An 18,541-nucleotide genomic window follows, 5' to 3' on the forward strand; every position below is an offset into this window, starting at 1 on the left:
ATGAAATTACATTACCTATGGAAGACTAACGGGTGTCTTGACCGGGTCAATAGGGGTGTGGGGACCATCAACAATATAACCATGGAAAAGTGACCAAAATACGCCTAACACATATCACTGACTAAGCAAATGCGGACGGGTACTTTGGTCCTTTCGCAAAAACGAGTATTGTAATCAAATTGTAAGTGGGGTAACAAACAAGGAAAACGGCTCCTTGCAATGTTCATTAGCCCCCCGTCCAATAGCTATCCCCCCCGCCTAACAGTTTTCGTTAACTTTTATGAAGGGGTGGAGAAGCAACCGTTAACTCCAAAGGCATAAAAGTTAACGATTTCTGTTAGGGGGGGGGGGGGGCAAATATCACTGCCCTTCAGATAACATTTTTGAAGTTTCTATATAATATATATTGAGGATGGGTGTTATGGAATCAAACCCTGTGTGAACAACTGCCATCCATCGGACAGAGAAGCAAAGAGAACGGTCTTTTTTAAATTTGGGGTTTTCTGTTTATTTTTATTCGGTTGCTTTAAGAAATTCCAAATTTTTTAGTCTCCTTGTTTTTTCTTCTTCTGTCTATTTTATCTTGGGAGGGGGATATCTAGACTAGACTGCGAGATCGCTGCCTTGATTTATTGGGGTTTTTGCTCGCTTCGCCCATTTGTTGGTGGATCTGATTTTAGGGTCGTAAATCGCCTCACAAGATAGGCGGTGGAGTATAATCCTCAAATAGGGTTTACTTTTTGCTTTTTTTAATTTTTTGTGGGTCTTTTAAATGTTGTTCTTTATGATGCCTGAAGGTGGATATAAAAAGACGGATGATATCTGTGAAGATGTTTGTGGCCAGGTATGTTTACTGGGTTTTTTAATTTTTATTTTCAGATTGTTTTGTTTCTGTTTTCAGTGTTTATGGATCTGTTTCTCTATTCTATCTTTAATTTCTTTTCATGTCGGTTATGTTTTTGTATAATGTTTCCTTTTTTGTATTTAAATCGAAAATGTTTTCTTTTGCCTTTTCGAATTTGTTTCCTAGATAGTAATATGAGCATATCCATCTGAACCCTAGGTTCGTTTCTGATTTTATGTTTTTGTTTAGCTTTTTGTTCTGCGGGATTTCCTTATTTTCTTTTTCTTTTCAAGATTTCGGTTGCAATTTTGGGAGGGTTTTGCATTTAAAGGGGGATTTGAAAATTGTGGTTTAGGGATTGAAACCATAAGATTGTTTATTTCGAATTTGGGTAGTTTAAGCTGTGTCTACATATTGCAAAAATCTTATCTGGATGCATTTTCTTTTGTTTTTTAGGATTTTCTTTTGGAATTCTCACATTTGCAGCCCTTTTTGCATTAAAATTTGGATCCAGATCAAATCCTTTTCCAATTCAGCCACTGAGAGTGAAAAAATCAGATTTCCAAATAAGCTGTGGAAATAAGTAATTGGAAATTGACAGGCAGTTTCCTTCACCCTCTTTCCTTCACCCTCTTGGCTCCTCAACCTCTCCCAAGCAGTAGGAAGTACCCCTTCCTTCTCTGTCTCTCTCAACATGAGCTGGCAGATCTATTCATTTTGTACTCAAAACTCAATTCCAAATCCAAATACAAAATATGAGGTATCCAAACAGGCCCTAAACAGATTCTTCCAAGTTCGCGATTGAATGTTTTCTTGCTTGTTCCTTGGGGATTTTATAGTTTTTTTTTTTTGGGATTTGAGTACACGTTATTATTCTCCCCAAACCACAATTTTGGGATGTGAGCTTTAGATCATTGGTTCTGCTTTGGGATTTGAGTACACGTTATTTTTCTCCAATTTATTGAATGACATTGATTCTAAATGACATTGTTTTTCGAACCTTTTTCAAATAATCGAACTTTATGTCTCATATTCTTGTTTAACTTTTAGAATGAAAATGTTTTTTGGTTCAAATAATCGAACTTTGTCTCATATTATTGTTTGATGAAGGTGGATTTATAGAATTTCTGTTAATTTGACGGCTACTTGGACAATGCTCGGTTTGAATTTGCAGGAGGCCACAAGAGCTGCTTTGAGCTTGACGAGATTGCGATGTGTTCTCAAAGGGTTCGATTTGAAAGCATTTATTTTTCTATTGGTCATAGTTCCTACATGTGGTCTTGGTATTTATTTACATGGGCAGAAGATATCATATTTTCTAAGGCCGATATGGGAATCTCCGCCCAAACCATTCCACAATATCCCACACTATTATCATGAGAATGTGTCAATGGAGAACCTATGCAAGCTCCATGGGTGGGGAATTCGTGAAAGTCCAAGGCGTGTTTTTGACGCTGTGTTGTTCAGTAACGAGTTAGACATTCTCAGCATCAGATGGAATGACCTATACCCATATATCACTCAGTTTGTTCTCCTTGAATCAAATTCTACTTTTACTGGCTTACCGAAGCCACTAGTTTTTTCTGGTAATCGAGATAAGTTCATATTTATTGAGCCCAGGCTGACTTATGGAACAATTGGTGGGAGATTTAGGAAAGGAGAAAATCCATTTGTTGAGGAGGCTTATCAGCGAGTAGCACTCGATCAGCTTCTCAGAATAGCAGGTATAACCGATGATGACTTGTTAATAATGTCCGATGTTGACGAGATCCCTAGCAGTCACACGATTAATCTGTTAAGATGGTGTGATAACATCCCTCAAGTTCTTCATCTTCGCCTTCGAAATTACTTATATTCTTTCGAGTTTCTTGTGGACAATAAGAGCTGGAGAGCTTCAGTCCATAGGTATCAGACTGGTAAAACAAGGTATGCACATTATCGCCAGACCGATGACATCTTGTCAGATGCGGGGTGGCACTGTAGCTTTTGCTTTCGGCATATCAGCGAGTTTATATTTAAGATGAAAGCGTACAGTCACTATGATCGTGTGAGGTTTTCTCACTACCTCAAACCATCGAGGATCCAGGATGTGATCTGCCGTGGGGCGGACTTATTTGACATGTTACCAGAGGAGTATACATTCAAGGACATCATTGGAAAGTTAGGACCGATTCCTCGCTCATACTCAGCGGTTCATCTTCCAGCGTATCTTTTAGAGAATGCTGAGAAGTACAGATTTCTATTGCCTGGAAACTGCATTAGAGAACGTGGGTAAATTTTGTTGATGGGTCATGAAGTTAGTTTTGTAATGGATTGTGCTGCTCGTACAAAACTCGGAAGGGGTGTTCTAGACATTGTTGACTTTGGTATTTTACCTGACTAAATTAGGTCATTCTTTGGTGGCATTCGGCAACAATGGATGTGTTTTTGTCCTCTAGAGGTTAAATTCTGTACAAAGGCTTTCAAGCATCTGGTACCACCTGAGGCACATCCTTTGTCCAAGGAGAAACTTGTGGGGAGCGTCTGGCTGTATGGAATGTTGCATTTCTCATCTCCTGGTATGGCGTGATCCCCTTGTTGTATCGAGTGCAAATCGAGTGATATTAGTGAGATTTTCTATACTGGGAATTTTGCTTTCCTTGAGACTAATTTACTCATAAATTCTTACAACTTTGTAGGTGTGATCTTTTAACTCCATTGTACTCTGCTATCTTTATGATGATTATACTGATTTTATTCATTTTGGGTTGCCCAGTTTGCTTGCCATTCTCTACCATTGGGCCTTGTTAAAGTATAAAAGATAAATAACGCCTTTCTCCACAGCTAAAGCTTTTGGAGAAGTTGGTAAGTCTACATGGTATCAAAGCCAAAGGTCTCGAGTTCAAACCTCCCGGATAGCAAAAATCTACATGCAATGGTCGACCCAAACTGGGACCACATGTGTCATGTGTTTGCCAAGTGGGCCACACGTGCGGGGGAGTGTTGAAGTATAAAACATAAATAATGCCTTTCCCCAACAGCTTAAGCCTTTGGAGAAGTTGGTATGTTGGCTTTATTTTTTTTTACTAAATGGATTTGCATATTGGTATTTAGCCAGTCGAAAGAACAAACAGAACAGCTATTTCTAGAATATGCCTTCTCAGGTTTGGTAGCTACAATGGAATTGAGACCTTTATGCTCTCATCCCTCCAATTAATTTTTGTTGTACAGCCATTCACACTTATATTGTTTGTTTAGATTTTACAACTTAAAATGACACCTGACTAAGCCTTGAAATTCTTGCCATTCTTTTCCAAAGCAAGGTAACATTTTTATGTCCTTTGGACGCTTACATCGACAACCATGTTGTACTACCTGTAAGCCCCATCTTGGAAACTCACTTGCCTATAGAAAGGTGATACTTTGGAAGTTTCTCTACTTATATTATTAGACTCTTTGCATCTTTTTTAGTTTCTTTACTTTTCATTTCGCTTGGTCATGATTCGCTGTTTATGACATGCCTGCTGGACTCCCTGACTGAAACAAGGCTATGCCTTTTTTTTTTGGAATAGCAAGCAAGGTTCTGTTTTCTTACTGTCTGTCACACATGAACGTAGATCTTCTATGTAACCGCTCTTTCATCAGTTATCCCCAATTTGATCCCGTAGTCCATCAAAGTTTAATCTTCAATGTCCCTAGTCTTGACATTTTTTTTCAAAAAGAAGCAAGCGCCATGGTGGCGTTGTGAGAAAAGAACTTTGGAGTTGGGACCTCTCGCAACCTAAGCAAGAATCTTACCACTAGACCAAATGCTCCCTACGCTGGACCTGTTTTGTGTTTTTTAAATACTCCCAGGTGACCTTAATTATTTTAATCATTGTCCGTCCATATGTGTACAGACTGCCACTTTGATGTTGCCTGGGAGGTATTTTTTGTGCTGGTCACCTGAATCATCCTCGCCTCTACATGTACAGACTACCAATTTGATCTTGTCTGGCGGTATATTTTTGTGCTGATCATGTAAATGGTCATTGGTCCTGCTCGGTCCTCAATCACTCTTTTTAGCTTCAACGTAATTTCCCGTTAATGAGAGCAGTTGGTTTCTGTATAGAAGGTGGAAACAGTGTAGTCTAAGGAATGAGCCTGCATTATCAGCCACATTCAGTTCTCCAGCAGCTTTTGTGCTGTAAATTCTGTGCATTCATTGCAGTGCTTGAGAAGAAAAAAACAAGCAGGGCTAGAACGACGTAAAGCTATCTGCATCTGTTGTCGCTGTTTTTTGTTTTATGGTTTTGTAGACAATTCTTAAAAAGCTCTGTCAACAGCCAATCAAAAAAAGGGAAATGATTTCAGCACTCCATTGTATTGTTTTGATAAGATGTGCGTATCATCTTGTGGTTTAGTATTTAAAAGCCCTAGAAGAGCTTTTTGAGAACGGTAAAATCCTCCTGCAGCCCTTTAAATTCTACACGGTAAGATGCTTCATTGGAGTTTTGATATCATTTCCCAAAAAAAAAGCAGTGATAAATCGACCCCGAATATCTTAAATTGACCTCTATGTGTCTTTCTCTCTCCTCTGGGTTAGAGAGAGAGAGGAGAGAGATAGACACATAGGGGTCGATTTATCACTGCCCAAAAAAATTGTTTAGAAGTGAAAGTACTATTATGAAAGGAAGGGGTGTGTGAATAATATTTGCAATTTTAATATTATTTTGACGCCTTAGCGGACCGTTTGTGCCCTAAATTTTGCCAGAATCGCTTTTCAGGTTTTCGTTCCTACGGGTGTAATGATCAGGTTTTCGACCTAGCGGGTCGTCAGACATTGTTGTTTTTTCTTTGCTTCTTCTTTTCTTTTGTCCTACAATCTTCTTGATTTGAATATTGGTAGGACTGCTAGGGAGAATTTTTAAAAGACTCTGGGTTGCTTTGCAAAATGCGACCGAACCTTGGTTGACCAGGCTACCTACGTACTCCAAGGAGGTTGAGATCAGGTCCGCGTCGTTCGAGGCTTTTCTGTGGGGTAGTGGATTGAAAAGAGTTTGTCTGTTTGTAAAAGGTGATCGAACCTAGATTTGTCAGGTTGCCTACGTACCCCAAAGAGGTTGGGATCAGGTCCGCGTAGTTCGAGGCTTTGTAGGTGGTTTCAAAAGAGGTTTTGAATTTTAGGTGAGTCATTTTAGGCTCTGATCGGTGCATGGAGGCCTTTGATATTCACGCATAATATCTTTTGAGTTGATCGAGATTCGTATGTACTGATATTTTATCTTCATTTTGGTCAAGAAGTCTGATGGCATTTCCGGACAGGATTTCATTAATGATGTAGAGTCCAGACCAGTTAGGTCTAAATTTTCCTCTAGGATCGAAGATAGGAACTCGGCATTTTCTAAGCACCATATCCCCCTCTCTGATTGTTTAGTTGGCTCGTCAGGAGTATTCGCAAATTGCGAATACCCCTGAAGGCTATATCGGATTAAGGATAACCCTACGAAAGGAGAAAAATCAAATTAGTTGATTTTAAAATCTTGAAAAATATCAATTTAGTTATATAGAGCTACAACCTTTTCATTTTGATAACAGGCTATGCTTGAGAAGAATTTATACAACTATTTTCCGAGCAGAGTCGCCAGTCTGTGGGAGCCGGTTTTTTTTCGTACTGCGCAGGACGACAGGGATCACCACAATCGGGTTTAAAAAGGGGGGTGTTATTTGATCTGCGCTACTTGCGAACTCGGGACCGTAGTCCTAACTTCGCAAGTTAGAGAAACTCAGAGTCGCCACCTAGATTAGGGACTAGGACCCTTGTCTGTTCTTCTAAGGAAATGAGCAACAAGGCTAGAATTCTATTAGAAGAATAGTAACCAAAGGGGTTCTTTTGCTTTGGGCCTGTGAACCTTATATTTTGCTCTGTTTTTAAGGCGTGGTCCTTACAGATATCTGGGTAAGGGTTGTTATGGTTACAATTGGGGAAGGTGTTAGGCACCCCTCTTGCATGGATTAATCCAGTCTCTTAACTTGATTGGCATTTTGGAAGGATTTGAAATGAAATAATTTGATTTTATTTCCCTTGTTAGATTATGCTTAATTCCGAATGTAAATGAAATGAATTTACAGAAAAAATGGAAAACAAGCAGTACTTAACCTGATCGATATCGTAAGTTGTTTACAGAAGATCCAGATATCGCAACTACTTACGATCAGGTTAACTCAAATCAAAAGGAAAATGACTGTACAAGAGGTAAAAAATAAATCGAAACAAAGGCGTGGTTCGGTTCGATCCTGTTTGAGACCATATGTCACAGGCTCCAAAGGAACTCTGATACTCATCCCAAGTAGGCCCCCTCTCCGTAAATCAAACGAAAAATGACAGTACAGAAAGTAAAACAAAAGAAAGATAGCGGGGTTTATATAAGTTCGACGTGGGCTGGAGAACTTATTCACCACCTCATACCTTACTTTTGAAAAGCAGTAAAGTGCAGAAAGTAAAAAGCAAGTCGGAGGGATTTTTGTCTCGAGCGTTCGGCGGGAGCGGAACAAGTCTCTTTGACATTTCAACCTCGTACTTGTGCAGAAAGTTGTAAATTGCAGAAAGTAAAAGCAAGTCAGAGGGATTTTTGTCTCGAGCGTTCAGCCGTAGCGGAACAAGTCTCTTTGACATCTCAACCTCGTACCTTACTTGTGCAGAAAACAGTAAATTACAGAAAGTAAAAGAAAGGCAGAGGGGTTTATATTAAAAGATCTAGGCGATGTACACCAGGGATCTTATAACGTCACCACCACGCACCTTACTTTGTATTGTAAAAGTACAGAAAGCAGTAAAGTGCTGGAATTAGTAAAAGGCAGGTAGGGGGCTTGACATAAAAAACATGGGGGCTAGATGAGGCGGAGGTCTTATGATGAAACCCACCCTACCAGTTTCGTAGATTCTCAACTGGAATAAATTGCAGAAAGTAGTAAAGGGGCAGGTAGACGGGCTTGACATCAGATATGATGAAACCCACCCATACCCGTTTTGTAAATACTCAACTGAAAGGTAAATAGCATAAAATAGTAAAGTGGTAGGTAGAGGGGCTTGACATCATGAATGATGAAACCCACCCATACCCGTTTTGTAAATACACAACTGAAAAGTAAATGAATTACATCTTTCTTTTATTTACATTTTTTTAGGGTTTTATCTTACCACTGAAGAGTTGGGCAGCGTAACCGTGCTTGTTGAAAAGTGGCCTTCGAGGCTGCAGAGAAATCAGCGGCTTAATGACGCTGTATTGATGCAGAGCTTTGGGTTTGTAGAGATTTAGGCAGAACAACGGCGCTGCTATTGAAAAGCAGCTCGTAGTTTTGTGAAATTCGGTACAACAACGGTGCAAAAAGAGGGTGTCGCTCCGAACCTTTAGAATTTCGGCGGAGTGCCGACGCCCAGTGTGAGCTACCTGGTGTTTCTCTACTTTCTCTCTTCTAAAAGGCAAGCTAACGAGGGTTTTTCTAAATTTCAGCAGGGGTTTGGGGCTTCAGTAATACACCTAAGCAGGGTTGTATGCCTCACCTTAGAAATACACCCAAGCAGGGTTGTATATCCAATCACACAGGGGGAGAGAAAACCCAAAAGAGGAGAGAGAGATAGGGAAGAGAGGAATGAGAAAACCCTTACCCCCCCTCCCCTATTTATAGGAAAGGGGTAAACAATATCTGGCCGACCTAAAATTCGTCTGGGCTAATTTGGGGGTGACATCACCCCCATAAAGTGGGGTGATGTCATCCCCGGTGTAGACACCCAATTTTGTCAAGATAGAATTAGTGATAGGTGACGCAAGGAAGAACCTTATGACGAGTTCTAGAGCACTAGTGGTGTTTCTCTCAATCTCTCTTTAGGGCAACAAACTATTTCTAAAAGCCATTTCACCACCACAAGAAAGCATGTTTCCACACAACAACCGCCTTTTTCGGCAAACCAAAAGCCTATCTACACAGCACTAGCCTTTTATGGCATCCACCAGTAAGCCCATTTGCATGCGGCATTCCCAATCAGTAGGTTAACTTTGGTTTCGAAACTCTCTTTTTGCTCCCAAAGGACACTCTGTCTCCTGAAAGCACTCGATTTCTTATTTATTGGAAAGTCCTGAATACAAGGAATCTAATGGACCTGATCGCGTGCGAATCGGAGTCCAACCGAAAGAGATATGGACGACCGAATGTATTGATAAGAGACGAAACCACCACCACCTGAAAGCCCGTTTTAACACGGCAAACGCCTTTTTCATCGAACCGGAAGCCTGTCTACACAGCGCCCGGACTACCATCCCTTGTCGTCCCGTGTTTGCGCAGGACGACAGGGGATCACCACAATCGGGTTATACCGGGGGGGGAGGGGTTACGGGCTGTTATTTGATCTACACTACTTGCGGACTCGGGACCGTAGTCCTAACTTCGCAAGTTAGAGAAACTCAGAGTCGCCACCTAGGTTAGGGCCTAAGACCCGTGTCTATTCTTCCAAGGAAATGAGTAACGACTCGAATTTCGTTGGAAGAATTGTTAAGGTGTTGTCCTTACACATATCCAGGTAAGGGTTGTGGTTACAATTGGGGAAGGTGTTAAGCACCTCTCTTGCCCGGATTAATCTGGTCTCTTAATTGAAATTGGCATTTTGGAAGGATTTAAAATAAAAGGGTTTGATTTTGTTTCCCTTTGTTAGATTATGCTTACTTCCGAATAGAAACGAAGTGTATTTATGAAAGAAGTAAAAAATAAGCGATAGTTAACCTGATTGATATTGTAAGTTGCTTACAGAAGATCCAGACATCGCAACTTACTCACAATGCGGGTTAACTTAAATCAAACGAAAAATGACTGTACAGAAAGTAAAACAAAAGAAAGATAGCGGGGTTTATATAAATTCAATGTGGGCAGTAGAACTTATTCACCACCACATACCTTAATTTCGTAAAGCAGTAAATGCAGAAAGTAAAAGCAAGTCAGAGGGAATAATGTCTCAAGCGCTCGGTCGTAGCGGAATAAGTCTCTTTCCCACCTCAACCTCGTACCTTACATTGAAATGTATAGTACAGAAATCAGTAAAGTGCTAGAATTAGTAAAAGGCAGGTAGAAGGGCTTGACATCTGGACGGTGAAACCTACCCTAACAGTTTCATAAATGAAAGCAGTAAAGTGCTAAAATTAATAAAAGGCAGGTAGAGGGGTTTGACATCTGGACGATGAAACCCACCCTAACAGTTTCGTAAATGAAAGCTGTAAATAGCAGAAAGTTGACAACAGAAATGATGAAGCTCACCATACCCATTTTGCAAATACAGAACTGAAAAGTAAATGGATTATATTATTTACATTTTTTAGGGTTTATCCTTACCACTTGGAGAGTTGGGCAGCGTAACCGCGCTTGTTTGATGAGAGAGGCTTCAGATATTGCCGAAATTTCGGCAGAACCACGACGCTATATTGAGAATAGGGTGTTTGGTTCTCTGAAATTCGGCAGCGCTACCACGCTGTGTTGAAAAAGAGCCTTTGAGGCTGCGGAGAAATCAGCGGCGCAACGACGCTGTATAGCCGAATTGCCTCCGAGTTTGTTAAGATTTCAGCAGAACAACGATGCTACTATGGAAAAGTAGCTCATAGATCTGCAAAATTTTACAGAACAACAGTGTAAAAAAGAAAAGACATTTTGAACCTTCGAAAATTCGGCGGAGTGCCGACGTCCGAAAAGAGTTACCAAGTGTTTCTCTACTTTCTCTCTTCTAAAGCAAGCTAACTAGGATTTCTGTCTGATTTTCTGCAGGAGTTCGAGGTTTGGAAAAAAGGGGGAAATACACCAGGAGAAGGTGTATACACCAAGAGAGAGAGAGAGAGAGGTAAGGTGTAAAAAAACCTTTACCCCCTATTTATAGGGGAGGGGTAAAAAATATCTGGTTTGAACCAGATTTTGTCTCAGACAAATTCAAATTCATCTGGGAAGAAATTGAATTCGTCTGGGATGAAATTTGGGATGACATCATCCCCATAAAGGTGGATGATGTCGTCCCCGGTTCCTGTGATAGTTCGTCTCTTCACCGTTTTGTTTTATAGTGTTTTTTATCTCTTATCGATATGTTCGATCGTCCATATCTCTTCCGATTGGACTCCGATTCACGCACTGAAATTCCAAGGGTGGTCCCGAATTGGCAACTAATGAGGAGGTGAAATTTAGGTTGCTAACAAGTTTTAACCTTTTTAAAACTCAAACCCAAATTTAGAAGATTAAGAGATCAAGATGAAATTCAAGCACCCAAGTTAAATCTAAAGGTGCAAATGCAAATAAAGAGTAAGAGTTTAAGAGAGAGTGCACCCGAGATTTAAAGTGGTTCGGTCCTCAAAATGCGAGGCCTACTCCACTCCACCAACCAAACCCGTTGATGGCTTCACTATGTGATCTTCTTAACTTCGGCGAAGATCAATGCCGATTACAATTCCAACCGCCTTTAACCTTGGTGGCGATCTTCACCACGGAGAGTGGGCTACGCTTCTCCGAACACTCGCCCGATACAAAGTTCTTGAATAAGAAAGGAAGAAAAAAATCCCTCACAAGGGTTTACAAGAAGTAGAAGATGTACAAATTAGCCTATGATCCAAATCCTAATCTTAGAAGATGAGAGGTATAAATAAGCTTTGATTCACTCTTTGAATGTTCAAGTAAAGTTTAAGAGTGTTAGGATTGATCTTTGGTATGTTAGGAATACCCATATATATAAGAAAAGCCAAATATGACCGTTCAAGGGCATTGTCGTAATTCTGGCAAAAATTACCAACGGCTCTTTTCTGACCGTTATAGTGTTCTCGGAGTTCCGAGAAAAAATCTCGGAGTTCCGGGAATACAAACAGAATTGAAAAAAAGGCTACTGGACCATTTCTCGGAGCTTCGAGGAATGTCTCGGAGTTCCGAGAAGCCTATGTCAAGCAGTTTTTCAATTCTTGTTTTTGGGCTTCCAACTTTACACCAAGTTTGGATTGTTATGATGGTTCCACATTGTTGGAACACCACAAGGACAATCTCTTATACATTTAGGGTGTGTGAGATTAACTTATTTATGCCTCTGAAATCTAAATTAAGATTGAATCTTTTATAATCTAAATTGACTTCAATCTTCAATGCGATTCTTCAAGTCTTCAATCGTCTTGGACTTCGATGTCTTTGGCCTTCATGATGTGGTCCAATGAGAGCTTCTTTGGCCTTAATCCAAGCAATCTGGTCTTAGCACCAATGTGATCTACAACTTAGACAATCAAACACATTAGTGATCATAAAATCTTTTACAATCTAAATTGACTTCGATCTTCAATGCGATTCTTCAAGTCTTCAATCGTCTTCGACTTCGATGTCTTTGGCCTTCATGATGTGGTCCAATGAGAGCTTCTTTGGCCTTAATCCAAGCAATCTTGTCTTAGCACCAATGTGATCTACAACTTAGACAATCAAACACATTAGTGATCATAAATCACTTGTGTATTGGAATTATCAAAATAAGATGGGAATGCCAAGGTAGAAACCATTGGGCTTACAATCTCCCCCTTTTTGATGATGACAAGCACAAGAGATTTTTCAATAAAAAGCACATATATTTTTCCTTACACTAGAATTCTCTCCCCCTTTGGCATCAATAAAAAAGATTGGGGTAAAAGAGAAGCAAAGAGATGAAATATTCAATTTAAAGCTCCCCCTTTTTCAAGGAAAAAGACAAACCTAGAACTCCCCCTATTTGGAAAACAAATTCAATACAAGAGGGGGTATTAAATTAACCATAAAAGATATTCAAAATTAAGCAAAAGCCCCTAATCTAAGCACATATGAAGATGATCATATGGGGGCTTTGGGAACCCAAGATTTATTGGTTCCACCATAATCCCTAATCTTAGATGCACATTGGAATTGATAATGACCATTAATTTCACAATAATGACATCTAACATGACGGTTAGATAAACTAGTCCTATCATAATGTACATGATTAGGTCTTTGACTAGCTTTCTTTAAGATTATGTCAACTATTTTATTTCCATTTAGGAATCCATGGAGACATAATCTTAATCTTTCATTTTCATTATGAAGATGTGTTATTTGATTTAAAGAATCATTAAATTCATCTTCATAAGATTTGGAAGAGCTTGCCATATTTTGAAATTGTGTTAATTGGCAAGTTTTCTCATCCAAAATACCCTTAAGGGTTTCAATCTCAAGTTTAAAATTTTCAAATTGAGCGTGAGATTTGGAAGAAGATTCATTTCTCAAAAAATTAAGTTCATTTTCTAATTTTGAAATAGATTTCTTTTGAACTTTATTTTTAGAAATTTGAGAATGCAAGGTTGAGCATAATTCATCATAAGATATTTTTTCACTATCATTACTTGATGAATAACAAGATGGGTTAGAATTTACCTCAACTTCATGGGAGAATGCCATGAGGCAAAGATCATCTTTTTTTATCTTCCCCTTCGCTTGAACTCTTGCCCGACGTGCTTAACGCATCCCAACCGGCGGCAAGAGCCTTATGCTTCTTCCAATCCTTCTTTCCCTTGTATTTTGAGGAAGATGACTTGAGAAGTGGACAATCCGGTCTTTTGTGTCCGGTCTTCTTACAATTGTAAAACCTTATAGCTTCCTCAACTTCACTTTCTTCTTTCTTCTTCTTTTTATCCTTCTTATGCTTTTTTCTCCATAAGCTTTTAAATTTTCTTAAAGCTTCTTCTTCATCACTATTTGCCTCACTTGAGGATGATGAGTCCGCTTTTATCTTGGAGACCTTTAGAGTTAGAGATCGGCTTTCTTTTTCCTTCTCTTTTGGCTTCTTCTCCTCTTGTCGGCTAGTGAGGAGCATCTCATGGGTGATGAGAGATCCTACGAGCTCTTCCATAGTTAGCGCCTTGAGATCCTTTGATTCTTGTATGGCGGTGATTTTTGGATCCCAATGTGGAGGAAGTGACCTAAGCAACTTACTCACAAGCTCATCAGTAGGATAAGATTTACCAAGATTAGCTAATTCATTAGAAATTTTAGAAAATCGGGTATACATTTCGGAAATGCTTTCATTTTGACTCATTCTAAACATTTCATATTTGCTCTTTAACAAGTTTATTTTGAAATCGTTAACTTGAGATGTTCCCTCATGGGTAACGGCACGTGTATCCCAAATAACCTTGGCGGAATCAAAAAGAGCTACTCTATTAAACTCCTCCGTAGATAGGGCGCAAAACAAAGAATTTATAGCTCTGTAATTTAAATTTGCATGCCTTTTCTCTACGACGTTCCATTCTTCGAATGGTTTGGAAGGCAACATGTATCCATTTTCAACAATGTGCCAAAGTTCCACATCTATCGAAAGAAGATAGATGCGCATCCTTGTCTTTCAATGTCCATAGTTGGGCCCATCAAAGAAGGGAGGTCTAGTTGTGGAATGGCCCTCCGGAAGTCCGGTTCCATTTGAATTTGCCATTTCACAAAATAGAAAGTTGCCAAAGATCTTATGATCTTTCCCTTGTTTGAAGTTTTAAAGAAAAATTTACCAAAGATTTTAAGAAAAGAAAATTCATTAAGAGCCAAGGCTCTGATACCAAGTGAAATTCCAAGGGTGGTCCCGAATTGGCAACTAATGAGGAGGTGAAATTTAGGTTGCTAACAAGTTTTAACCTTTTTAAAACTCAAACCCAAATTTAGAAGATTAAGAGATCAAGATGAAATTCAAGCACACAAGTTAAATCTAAAGGTGCAAATGCAAATAAAGAGCAAGAGTTTAAGAGAGAGTGCACCCGAGATTTAAAGTGGTTCGGTCCTCAAAACGCGAGGCCTACTCCACTCCACCAACCAAACCCGTTGATGGCTTCACTATGTGATCTTCTTAACTTCGGCGAAGATCAATGCTGATTATAATTCCAACCGCCTTTAACCTTGGTGGCGATCTTCACCACGGAGAGTGGGCTACGCTTCTCCGAACACTCGCCCGATACAAAGTTCTTGAATAAGAAAGGAAGAAAAAAATCCCTCACAAGGGTTTACAAGAAGTAGAAGATGTACAAATTAGCCTATGATCCAAATCCTAATCTTAGAAGATGAGAGGCATAAATAAGCTTTGATTCACTCTTTGAATGTTCAAGTAAAGTTTAAGAGTGTTAGTATTGATCTTTGGTATGTTAAGAATACCCATATATATAGGAAAAGCCAAATATGACCGTTCAAGGGCATTGTCGTAATTCTGGCGAAAATTACCAATGGCTCTTTTTCTGACCGTTATAGTGTTCTCGGAGTTCCGGGAATACAAACAGAATTGAAAAAAAAGGCTACTGGACCATTTCTCGGAGCTCCGAGGAATGTCTTGGAGTTCCGAGCTCAGAGCTCTGAGAATTCTCTCGGAGTTCCGAGAAGCCTATGTCAAGCAGTTTTTCAACTCTTGTTTTTGGGCTTCCAACTTTACACCAAGTTTGGATTGTTATGAGGGTTCCACATTGTTGGAACACCACAAGGACAATCTCTTATACATTTAGGGTGTGTGAGATTAACTTATTTATGCCTCTGAAATCTAAATTAAGATTGAATCTTTTATAATCTAAATTGACTTCAATCTTCAATGCGATTCTTCAAGTCTTCAATCGTCTTGGACTTCGATGTCTTTGGCCTTCATGATGTGGTCCAATGAGAGCTTCTTTGGCCTTAATCCAAGCAATCTGGTCTTAGCACCAATGTGATCTACAACTTAGACAATCAAACACATTAGTGATCTTAAATCACTTGTGTATTGGAATCATCAAAATAAGATGGGAATGCCAAGGTGGAAACCATTGGGCTTACACGCACGGTCATGTTTGTTGGATTTCTTATGTTCAGGGCTTTCCAATGAGCCAGAAACTGGCTACTTTCGGGAGATTGGATGTCCTTTGGATGCCAAAAGAAGGTTTCAGACCCAAATTTAACCTGCTGATTGGGAATGCTGTGTGCAGACTGGCTTACCGGTTTATGTTGTAAATGACAGGCACTACGTAGACAGGCTTCTGGTTCAACAAAAAAGGAGTTTGTCCTGTTAAAATGGGCTTTCGGGTGGCGGTGGTTTCGTCTTTTATCAATGCATTCGGTCGACAATATCTCTTCCGATTGGACTCCGATTCCGACGAGGTCAGGTCCATTGGATTCCTTGTGTTCAGGGCTTTCCAATAAATCAGAAATCCAGTGCTTTCAAGAGACAGGGTGTCCTTTGGGCGCAAAAAGAAAGTTTTGGATCCAAAGTTAACCTACCGATTGGGAATTCCGCCTGCAGACGGGCTTACTGGTGGATGCCGTAAAAGGTGGGTGCTGTGTAGACAGGTGTTTAGTTTGCCGAAAAAGGCAGTTGTTGTGTGGAAACAGGCTTTCTGGTGGTGGTGAAATGGCTTTCAGAAATAGTTTATTGCCCTAAAGCGAGATTGAGAGAAACACAACTGGTTCTCTAGAACTCGTCATAAGTTTCTTCCCGCGTCACCTATCACTAATACTATCTTGACAAAATTGGGTGTCTACAGATGGCCCTCTTTCGTAGAGGGTGCGAAGCACCTGAATGCCAAAGTAAGGAGACAACAAAGTTTTTCAATGAAGGCTAATGATAAGCTTGCAAGACTCACATCAGGTCCTTGGGCGTGCAGCCCTCTCTGAGGAATCTTGTTGTTCGGTCATCGAGTGGAAACCTCTTGCCGACGGTTTTGGGATTTTGAAAATACGACCGTTTAGAACGAATCATGGGATGGACGTCATTACTAACAGTTGGGAGGTACATCAAGAATCAGGTTAAGGATACCTGATTCAGGGTGGGACCTTTGAGTTAGGTTAAGGACACCTAATTTGGGGAGGGACCTCAGCGGATGTCATTTTGACATCTGGTGTGGACACTGACAACAAGAATGCCAAAGCGACATCTGTTGATTGAAACGATGGATCGTACGTAAGATTTTGATATGACACTGTGTTTTAAATAGCGTCTGATTTTGATGAGCTACCGTGTATAAACGGACTTACTCGGGCTTTGATTTGATTTGCAGGATCATTGCAGGAGTGAAACACCTTTGGTTTTGTAGACACCCTCATTTTGCTCCGCTTTAATCAACAAAGAAGTCAGTGTTTTTCTATCGGTTTTCTAGTGTCTCTCCTTTCCGCGTCCGTCCTTACATTTTTAAATCTTTCGGTCATTTCCTTCATGTTTTGCGTTTTCCTGCTAAGTGTTGAGAGGGATTATTCACAAGAATCTAAATTAGAAAGAATTTGGACCCATTTGGTGGGCCCGCATTGAACCTTTTGATTAGATTTGGATCAACCAAATGTGCCTCGCATTATTTTTAATGAAAAGAATGAGTTTTGAATTTATTTGGATTTAATAAGCAAAACCGACTTCCATGGCGGGGATAATGTCTTTCGGCCAATTTAGCATGGGCCCATAATTTTCGTAATTCAAGCTTAAGGTGGCGCCTCATCAATTAGAAGATTCGGATCGCCCTATTGAAATGATTTAGGTGAGCAACTAATTTACGCTACGAGCCATCAATTGAACGGTGTGAATTCTCCCAGGATACACGTCCAGCCCTCCCATTTATAAACGTCCAGCATTTTTTTGGGGTGTTGCTATTAATGCAAACAAATCACAACGTGTGTTGCTCTATGCATGGATCGAGACATTGCACATGCATGGTAAGAAAGAGAGAATGGAATATATTATTTAATAATAAGGTTTGTGTTGTTGCTTTATCTGGAAGGTATGGTGAAAAGGGAATGTACCCATGAGTGTATACATGCGTGCATGGAAGAATGAGAGAGGTATACATTAATAAATTAGAAAGTGGTGTTTTTTGTAGGAACTTCTCATATTCCTTTTTATTAGAAAGCAGCACATGTTAGAAATATACTCATTCTCACATTTTGGAAAGGATCCAACGTTTGGAAAAGCCTCCCTCTCTTGATATTATTGAAAAAGGTAAGCCAACACTCTCTTTCTTTTTATTAAAAAAAATAATAATAATGCAAGTAGCTCTCTATTCTTGGCAAGGAAGAGGGCAAGCAGCTCTAGGGATGATTGGACAATACCTTAGATCTTTGGGCTGGGGGGCTTTACAATTTCGGAGCTCAACTCTTTCCCAAGCCGAAAAAGAAAAGGAACCGATGATCATTTTTTTAAGAAGGAAAAAGATTCATGTGTATAAATGAAAGCTACTCATGGAAGATTGGGAGGAGACTGAGGTATTAAACAGAAGCATCTCACGTTAAGGAGGGGAGATTCCTAAAAATATATTCTTGAAGCAGCCTCTCTCTCACTTCTTGTCGAATTATCCTTGCTGCAAAATTCCTTGGCCTGATCTCTTTATACTTTCAATCCTTGAAGCGCATCTTGGGCCTAAAAACCCTTAGTAGCCTAATCCCTTTTCCTCCTTCAATTCTTGGGGCTTTTATGTTGTTTGGAGTTGGGATCCTCTTGTGGTCGAATCTCTGATTCTTGTGATTGAACCCCTTTGAAACCCAGAATCTTTGAGAACGAATTATAGTAGGGTCAAATTCATTTTCTTTCATCATTGGTTGAATCCTCTATAAGTCTAGGTATGTCATTTTTTTATAATTAATTTCTATTTGTACGTTTAAATTTTGCATGATAGTGCCTCTTTGAAATTCTTAATCATATGTTCTTGTTTCTTTTTCTTATTTAATTAAAATCTAATTACGATTACATAATTAGGA

General features: G+C 39.6%; 1 protein-coding gene across 1 annotated transcript; it reads left to right on the forward strand.

The window, feature by feature from the left end:
- Positions 1-369: 369 nt before the first annotated feature.
- On the forward strand, positions 370-3,598 carry LOC143889979 (uncharacterized). Its single transcript, XM_077394422.1, has 2 exons — positions 370-844; positions 2,019-3,598. The coding sequence occupies exons 1-2, from the start codon at positions 773-775 to the stop codon at positions 3,117-3,119; spliced, it is 1,173 nt and encodes a 390-aa protein (XP_077250537.1). The 5' UTR covers positions 370-772; the 3' UTR covers positions 3,120-3,598.
- The last annotated feature ends 14,943 nt before the right edge of the window (positions 3,599-18,541 follow it).

This window comes from Tasmannia lanceolata, unplaced genomic scaffold, assembly GCF_043159265.1.
Source record: "Tasmannia lanceolata isolate RefF3 unplaced genomic scaffold, GAP_Taslan_0.1 ptg000013l, whole genome shotgun sequence".
Taxonomy (NCBI): domain Eukaryota; kingdom Viridiplantae; phylum Streptophyta; class Magnoliopsida; order Canellales; family Winteraceae; genus Tasmannia; species Tasmannia lanceolata.

What these genes read in the sequence shown, in the direction of transcription:
- LOC143889979 (XM_077394422.1), top strand. Translation starts at nt 773, where the DNA reads ATGTTGTTCTTTATGATGCCTGAAGGTGGATATAAAAAGACGGATGAT. An exon ending in GTGAAGATGTTTGTGGCCAG is followed by an intron (nt 845 to 2,018) that starts GTATGTTTACTG and finishes TTGAATTTGCAG; the next exon opens with GAGGCCACAAGAGCTGCTTT.